The 9,245-nt window shown below is 40.0% G+C and overlaps 1 protein-coding gene across 1 annotated transcript; it reads right to left on the bottom strand.

Annotated features, from left to right (window-relative positions):
• Nucleotides 1-857: 857 nt before the first annotated feature.
• On the bottom strand, nt 858-1,814 carry LOC116890991 (olfactory receptor 5A1-like). The gene has a single exon (XM_032891665.1). The coding sequence runs from the start codon at nt 1,812-1,814 to the stop codon at nt 858-860; it is 957 nt and encodes a 318-aa protein (XP_032747556.1).
• Nucleotides 1,815-9,245: the final 7,431 nt, after the last annotated feature.

The raw sequence follows: 9,245 nt of genomic DNA, 5'->3' as shown, positions 1-9,245 counted from the left end.
AACATGGCACCATCTACAAAATTCATGATTGAGAACACAATTGAATTTTTAAAAATTTTTCCAAAAATATTTTATAAGGTTTAGATAAGTTTGCAATTTTGCATTGGGTCATATTGATTACTATCTTTGGCTACAAGTAACCCCTAGACAGAGTTGGAATTCTGAGTGTAGGACCTCTCAGATGTTCTATCCTTGCTTTCTTCTCATCATGACCTTGCAGATTTAAAACTTGGTGGTCTTGGCTCCTTGTATCTGGCCTCCATGACCTTTATGACTACACACTGTTACCTTCTACTCTTCCTAAACAAGTTTACAGGTGCCCACCTACTTTCCTGCCTCTGAGTCATCATTCTTGAAATCATGCCTGTGGGAACTCTTGAGTTCCTAATCCAAAGCTAATATTTCTAATTAGCACTAACCTTGGGCAGGTAGTAATCCAAGACAAGGGAACAGACAATATATTCCAAGGGTAAGAGAACTGGCAAGAACAATGCTTTATTGTAATGAAGACATCAATGAATGACATGTCCCTATTACTAGACTTTGGCTCATGTCCCTACAACATGGTATTTTGAATTTAGCACCTGGTAGCCTATGGTAGATAAATATCATCAAAAACATATGTATTTTATCTTACAAGTGACCAAATTTAAAGTCTAACACCAGCCTAAAAAGTAAAGTGAAAAAAATAAATATTCATTAAGCACAATTGTCTGTTGAGGAGCGGGTAGGAGGTCTTGCTTGAAATAGCTTCTTTAACTTACTACCGATTTTCTGAAGCACACTATTATTTTATTATTTACATTTAACAAAAGGCTTAAGTTGGTTTTTGTTTTTTTTTTTCTTTCACTAAGGAACTACATAGCACAGAGACAGGACATCTGCTTCTTCCTCTTCTTGAGTTTCTTCAATGCTTCTCTGATCTCCTTGTTTCTCAAGCTATATATGATCGGGTTCAACATGGGGATCACTGCACCATAGAACATGGACACCACCTTATTTTTGTCCTGTGAGTATCCAGCATTAGAATGGAGGTATGAGAAGAGACCAGAGCCATAAAAAAGGATCACTGTAGTCAGATGAGAGGCACAGGTGTTGAAAGCCTTCATCTGCCCACGGGTTGAATGAATCCTCATGACGGCAGCAATGATGTAGCTATAAGAGACCAAGACAACCAGCGCTGATGCCCCACCAACCACACACACAACCAGGAAGTTCACTACTTGGCTGAAAAAAGTGCTGGAGCAAGACAAGGACATCAGGGGTGGCAAGTCACAGAAAAAATGATTAATGACCCGAGAGCCACAGAAATGAAGCTGGAATATGGAGCTGGTTTGGATCAAGCCAGTGAGGAACCCTCCTGTGTATACTGTGATGGCCATCCTTACACAGATGGTGGGTGACATGAGGGATGGATAAAGTAGAGGGTTGGAGATAGCAGCGTATCTGTCATATGCCATGGCTGCCAGGAGACAGCACTCAGAACCTCCCATTCCAATAAAGAAGAAAAGCTGTATAGCACAGCCTATAAAAGAGATGGACTTCTGCTCCCTAAAAAAGTCACAGAGCATCTTAGGGGCTATGGTGGAGGTATATGAGACATCAATAAAGGACAGATTACTAAGGAAGAAGTACATGGGGGAGTGGAGGTGTGAGTCCATTCTGATCAGGACAATGAGGCCCAAGTTTCCAGTCAAGGTCACCAGGTAGATCCCCAGAAACAACACAAAGAGGACAATCTGCAGCTGTGGATGCTCTAAAAATCCCAAAAGGATGAAATTAGTCACCATGCTAATGTTTCTTCCCACAGCCATCTATCAGCTACAGAGTCTTCAAAGGCCCAGAGGCAGATTCCTGGGGGCAACAAAAATCCAAGTGAAGATACTTCTGCTTTCTCAAAGAATAAGAGACTCCTATAACCAGAAGACATCCCAAAAGATGAGCATCCTATGTCTCGTGCAGGATTCCCCTCCATAACCTGTGGAGGTCATTATCATATTTTTTCCATCTTTATTAAATGCCAGCAGCGAATCATTATCATATTTATCTGATGAACTTGTTAGTGTAAAAGCATATCAAGATAACAGTCTTTGCAGTATTACAATGATCACAATAATAATGGAGTAACTTATTAGTGGTATTTGGCCTAGCAATATCTCTCTTTTTTAAGTTGCTCTAACTATTGCACTACATTAGACATGTATCTCTTTTTTTTTCTAAATTTTTTATTTATTTAATGTATGAGTGCTCCACTGCATATATATCCACAGGCCAGAAGAGGGCATCAGATCTCCTTATAGACAGTTGTGAGCCACCCCAGTGGTTGCTGGGAATTGAACTCAGGATCTCTGGAAGAAAAGACAATGCTCTTAACCACTGAGCCATCTCTCCAGCCCTTCTTTTCTTTTTAAAGAAAATAAATATATCATAACTAAAAATGCTTGCAGAGGTAATTTTGTGTTTCTTAGTTTTGTTTTGTCTTAACTGAAAATCTACGCAGTATATTCTGATAATGGTTTCCCTGTTTTCTCCTCCCCATCTCCTAGCAACCGTCCCCACATCTCCACCCACCCAACTCTACACCTTCTTTTCTCTTTCTTTAGAAAAGGTAGGCAAGAAAATAACAAAATTATTAAATAATTAAAATGTTTTAAATAATTAAATAATTAAAATAAATAAAAGTTAAAAGAACAATAAAAAAGCAAAGAAACATACAAAGACAAAATTAACAAAGAAAAAACAGTAAGATTTTTTAAAGGCCCAAACAAAGCACTATGAGACCAAAAAATCCACAAAATACCACTGAGCTCATTTTGTGTTGGCCATTTACTGGGGGACGTGAGACTTCCCCTTAAGTGTGATTTATATACCCAGTGAGTCTTCATGGGAGAAAACTAAAATTCCTATTACAATTTTATCATTATACTTATAGCCAGGTTTCATGGAATGAAGTTCTTTTTTTATCCCCCAACTCTTTCTGTTTCTCTCCTCTTTCTTTTTCCCTCCCCTCCATCTTACTAGCATGAAGCATATAGAGATAAAATTTGGGAAAATGCTGAGTAAACCAGAAAATTAAAAAAAAAAGTTTACGCATGTGAAATTTGAATGCTTTTCATACACAAATCTTGCACTGTGCGCTTGCTGGAGCTAGATGTCAATGATATGGATATTAAATAACACATTATTAAGTTTTGAACACTCAGCACAATACATAGTACAGACAGGAAAACAGGTGATCATTAGCACAGCATGACCCTGCGCTGTTGAAGAAACATGTATGCACTTCTCCGGAGCCTAGGATTCATAGGTGGTGTTTTTAGAAAAACAAATCTATGAGAATTGTGAAGATGAGTAAAGGAGTCTTAGTGTGGGAAGACCCTGTGTAAGAGGCTTGGGGGACCAAACCGGCTCTGCAATCTTAAATTTAAGCAGGAGGAGAACATTTGCAGAAGTAAAGCTTAGTACTTGAGGGGCAGAAAATGACCAGAGCACAGAGAGGAGAGTGGAAGACACAGAGGGTAAATTCTGAAAACCAGAGGTGGGGAGATACTTCGTGAAAGACTCCTGAAAGCCTAGGTGAAAAAGATATATGTTTGTTTCAAACACTCGAAGCATATCCATATACACACATATAATTATGTAAACTGTATACCGTTACATACATGTGTACATTCATATTTAATTTCAACCTTCTTTCCATCTTCAGACTTCTGATCCATTTATGTGGCTTGATCCATTGATAGGACTCCATTTTTAGACAGAAGTGATCACCTTACAATGTTCCATATCTTCATTTTGTTTCTTAATTTCTCTGTCCTTCACTAGAACAGAAGCATAACAAAGACAGCTATTTTTAGAGTATCTTTCTCTTTGGTAACTAAATATCACAAGCACTCAAATCTACACCTGCAGTGGGCAGTTACCAAATATCTACTGGATAAATGCCATATTAAAAGATTTGACCTTCTCCCTGTGGGCGAGAGAGAAAGCATGCATGTTGTTTTCTCTTTCTCCTTTTATCTAAACATTTTGGTTTCTTCCTGTAAGCAGGTGATTAGCTGGTAAATACACAACTAAAACCCTTGTGCTGTAAGCAGAACAATTCACTGTACAGACTAACAGTAGTGATAAGGTAAATGATTGGAAATCAAAGGGAATGGAGAAAGAAGACCAGAACGTTGCTTTAAAACCCAGAAAGAGTGTTAATGACAGGCAAGACAGGCAGATTTACAAACGAAGGCTTCCTTAAGCTCTTCTCTGTAGAAAGAGAAAGCACACGGGGTTAAGCCCTTGGCAAACAAAGCCTGCCCAACTTTAGCATGGCACATTTATTGCAATTATGGAAGGTATATTTGATGATCCAGATGCATATGATTCTTTCCTATTTCACCCAGGCCATAGTTTCTAAGCTTACATTTTTAGAATATGGCAAAAGCTAATCATCAATTAATTGATAGAATTCCTATGTAAACAGCTGGATTATTTTGACCTAAGTTATCTACAGGAGTGTGTGAGGCCCACTATATTCTCAAATACTGTTACTACTTTCTGTCTTTTTCATGGCTTTCTCTTGTTTGTTGTTGTATTGTTGTTGTTTTGTGTTTCATTTTGTTTTCTTTTGTTTTACAGTGGTTGTGAGATATTTAGCATCTCTATACCCATTATCTTATTTGTGGCTACTCAAAGCAGGGCTGGGAAGCCCAGCAGAGTAGAGCTAGGCTCTAGTCTTTGTGTCTCAATCAGTTTTGACACACTGGACATGCCAGAGGTGCTGGAAATTGAGTTTAGATCCTATGGCATATGGTACATAGGTCTTTCATTAATGATCTATATCACATAAATCTCTTCACATCCAACGTAAGATTTTTTCTGTGATTTCCCTTAACTTTAAAATAAAAGCAGCAACAGGACTGACTAGTCCAAATATGCATAATAAGATTGGAAAGAAAAAGAAATAACTTGACTAAACTTGATCAGCTCTATCAGAATTCTGACCAAGATCATTTCATCTCTACACAGTCTGATTTTCATGTGCAATTACAGGTTAAACGTGTGTGTGTGTGTGTGTGTGTGTGTGTGTGTGTGTGTGTATCTGTCTGCCTGCCTGTCTGTCTGCCTGTCTGTGTGGCTGTGTGTTTATGCAGCAGAGGGATGGTTACACCAACACTCCCTCTCATGTTATCAACAATATAGCATCATACTAGTTCATTCACAACATTTCACATTGTATTTTTGTTGGATCCTTTACTTCTCCTTAATAAGCTATGAGATGACACTATACTCAAGTTCTTTGCACCTAGTAGACCTGAATTGCATTGATTTATAACTTTTAAAAATATGTATCACAGACAAGAAATGTATGGACATTATGGAAGAACAAGAAGAAATTATTAAACTCTTGAGCCAACGTAAGCTTTTAATTCTTTGATGTTCAAGTTTGTTGTCATTGCTGATGCCTAAACCAATCTGCACACAAATGTGAGTAATTAATGGTACTTGATGACCACTCCAACTTCAGCAGGTATGATCCCTCACACAGCTCGTGTGACTAGACGAGACCAGAAAGTGAAAATAATTATAAAGAGCTTTTTTTATGCTCAATCTTGGCAGGGAGATTAACTTTTAATCAATTGTCAAGATAAAAATGAATAGATCTTCGATGAGTTCATTCCAAAACAAATGATGCCTCAGGACTCTTCTGGGCATGCAGTGTGCACCTGTAGATTATTGGGTTCTGTAGGGTGTGGTGAATGGGACAGAAAGACTGACATGAGCAAAGAGTGTTTACATGGGTCACTTTCCTTCCATCATTTATCAGAGTGCCTGGAGTTTTACAGATGTCCAGTAGATATTTTGTTTATTGACTGAATAAAGCCTACCACAGAGACCCTAGAAATTTATTCTACTCCCATGATCATCTGATTTGCCCAGTTTCAATACTGCATGGATGCTCAGAAAATACTAGAATATATTTAAACTATCTAACTAATAAAATATCACAACCAGAAATCAGCTAGCTTGGATTTTCCCCACTAAGATAATAAAACCAAAGCCAAAAGATAGAATTGTCGATATAGTTGGTTAGTACTGGAGGTGAAAGTGGAAAATGTATCTCATGCTTTGGAAATAGCCCTTTAGGTCTGCCTTATTCTAAATCCTGGCATCTCAATGACTTTGACTTTGCATACATACCTCTGTGTGCACATCCCCCAAGCCTATAGCAACATCAAAAGCACTGGCTTGAATACTCATTCTGCTATTATTTCACCTACATTTTACTGTGTGACCTTTGCAAAGCGTATTTCCTCCTCTGAATGCTAATCTTCTTTTCTGTGGATGAAACAAAATGGTTAACTTAGATCAGTATTTTCTTAATTCTGTTTTCTTCCCATTTCAAATTGTAAACAGTGGAAACCTTCCAAGAAAACATTCTCCAAATTCTAACATCTGAAATAGGTAAGATACAGTTGCCCTCACTAAACTCAGATCAATGGGGTCAAAGCTCCAAGGGTCTTTTCTGCTCCACATTTCCTTCCTCGCCACTGATTCTGTGATCCAAATATCCACAGATAACTAGTTCAAGGAAGAGGGGAAAGGCAGACTTACCTGGACGACCTCCAACTCTGTGTTTCACCTAGCTGGCTGAGGCCAGACACTTGGGGAGAGAGCAAAGCCCGTTCCTGCTAGAAGCTGGGAGACAGGTCATAATGGAGACAATAAGTCAGGTATGGATGTAGCCATGTTAAACTGACTGCCAAAAGAAGGATTTGGAGTAGGGGGATTTAAAGAAAATCCAGCTTTCTCCAGGTGCTGATGAGACTTTCTAGGTAGTGATACATCCCCAAGAGTCCTAATGGGCAGTGCGGCTGGCTCCCTGGGCTCAGGATCAAACAGTTGCCAGCTTTTTCTGAATAAAGTTGGTATCGGGAACTTACCCTGCTTCTTTTATATTCCCAGTCCCCCGTCTGGCTCCAACTTGAGCTCCCTGGAGTCACTGAACACAATTCTAGTTTAGCTCTAAAATGGACAACAGCTCCTTAGAGTAACAGTTAACTTTGTAGGCCAGCGGGTGCTTTCTATGACCTGCTTGAATTACTCAAGGGTTAGAACTAGGGGTAAATTAGTGCAGACCTCAGAAAAGAATGGAGAGAGGGGAGGAGAGAGAGGAAGAAGAGGGAGAGGGAGAGAGAAGAGATTCCACATCACTAGATGAGTATAGCTATAATGAAGGGGTCATCATTCTATCCTTCAAGAGTCTGGATTAATTGATTTATGATTTTTTTTAAATCCCAAGGTTCCACTTCACTAAAATAAAGAGGAAAGTACACAGAAAGCTGCTGCCATTTTTATTGCATGGACAGCAAACAACCTCTCACACAGTTTACTTCATAGTATCCCCGAAGAACCCCCCAGAGGAAAGACATCTGCAGTGTGTTTTCACACGAGAAAACGGAATTTTGGAGGAGTTGCTTGCCTATAGTCACACAAACATCTCTTGGCAGAGCAGAGACCATAACAAAATCCTTCGAGTATCAAAAGGCCAGGCTTGATCCTCTGCCCTGAAGTGCCCAATAAAAAGATAAATAGTAACAGAAAGCATGACTTTCAAAAAATCTACAAGTGGGGCTTTTAAAAGAAAAGTAGAGTTTTGACCAGACCAAGATGTCCCTCGTGCATGTGTTTTGGTTTTGAAATCTAGCTTTGAAAGTTCTGAGTGTGTCTGTGCACTGAGGGTGGAGCGTGCTAGGAGAGAAGTGGGCATTGTGTAAACCCACAGAACACTGTGGCCTCTTTCATGGATGTGCACTTCATCCTGTACGTGTTGGCAGCTCTTCCACTTCCAGGAAGATGGGAAAAGACTGTTGCAGCTCTGCTTCTCCCCCCATAGCCCCACCAGCTTCCTCTCCCTTGGGCCAGTATCCCAAACTCTACAGTCAAACAAATTCCCAACTCTTGGCCCTCTGCCTACATTTTTGGGGACTCTCTCAAGCTTGCCATTAAAGAATAGACGAGCAGTGATAGTTTCTATGTAATTAAGTCTTTTCTAAGAAAACAAAACCAAAACAAATTTCTGGTCTTACTGCAGACAGAAATATGCATGGGTGGGTGGTAGAAGACCCACAGTGTTTACAGTTCCTGCCTGTCTCCCTTCCCCCTTCAAAAAAAGATTCATATTCTCTCTCTCTCTCTCTCTCTCTCTCTCTCTCTCTCTCTCTCTCTCTCCCTCCCTCCCTCCCTCCCTCCCTCCCTCCTTTCTTTCTTATTTGAACCATTGTCAAGGAAATCTTTTCTCATGCTCTTTACCCCCAGGCAGTTGTTTGAGGAGGTCAAAAAATTTTAAATTTGATTGTTCACCAACTGCCATGATTTTATAAGTGGTCTTTTGCTTCCCTGCTCGCTCTCTCTCTCTCCATGCCTTCTTGTTCTTTACTAAAGAACGGTCATTTGTCTGTTGCTTGGGAACGGCCCCAAACCATCCTCTGAGCCCTCAGTACTTACTGATGCTTTAAGAAATCAGAGGGCAATGTGATCAGATGTTCCAAGAAGGCAGGAAGCTATGGTCCTCACAACTAGTGTTGATGGACTCATGAATGGAGCTGCAGCAGTCTCCAACAGGGGTACAACAATGGGTTCAAAGATATTTGAGTAAAGCTGGGTGTTTTAAAAAGTGACAGGTAAGTTTAGCAAGAAAAAAAGAAAATGGAAGGGTTGCAGTGAGGCCTTGTTAGGGAAGAGTGCTTGCTGCTCTTCCAGAAGACCAGAGTTTGGTCCCAGCACCCACTTCAGGATGTTCACAACCACCAGTAACCCCAGCTCCAGGGAAGACAATGCCCTCTTCTGGCCTTTGCAGGCATCTAGACACACATTGCAGACACACAGGCACATAAGTTTAAAAAAAAAGGAAATGGAAGTGCAGTTGGTAATACATGCAGATTGTTGAAAGTGAGCAAACTTGGAGAAAAAGGCAGGGATCACTGTGTTGTCCCTTAAAATAGAGCCAAACATGATGTGTCTCTGGAAAAGTACAACTGTCCTCAACTTGCTTGATTTAAACAGTGACATTTTGCTGGGGGGGGGTTCAATTTTAAGAAGGGACCGCTACAATTGGAAGAAGGCATTGATGGATGTCCGTGGAGAGGCCTTCCCAGCTGGAGGCCAGATGGTGGGAAAGGCCTTGTCTATAGAAAGCCATAAAGATCCAGGCAAATGGAAGACATTTGTGTTGGCATGGAGATGAATGGTTT

Source organism: Rattus rattus, chromosome 2, assembly GCF_011064425.1.
Source record: "Rattus rattus isolate New Zealand chromosome 2, Rrattus_CSIRO_v1, whole genome shotgun sequence".
NCBI classification, from domain to species: Eukaryota; Metazoa; Chordata; class Mammalia; order Rodentia; family Muridae; genus Rattus; species Rattus rattus.
This window is presented reverse-complemented; position numbering and strand designations above follow the sequence as displayed.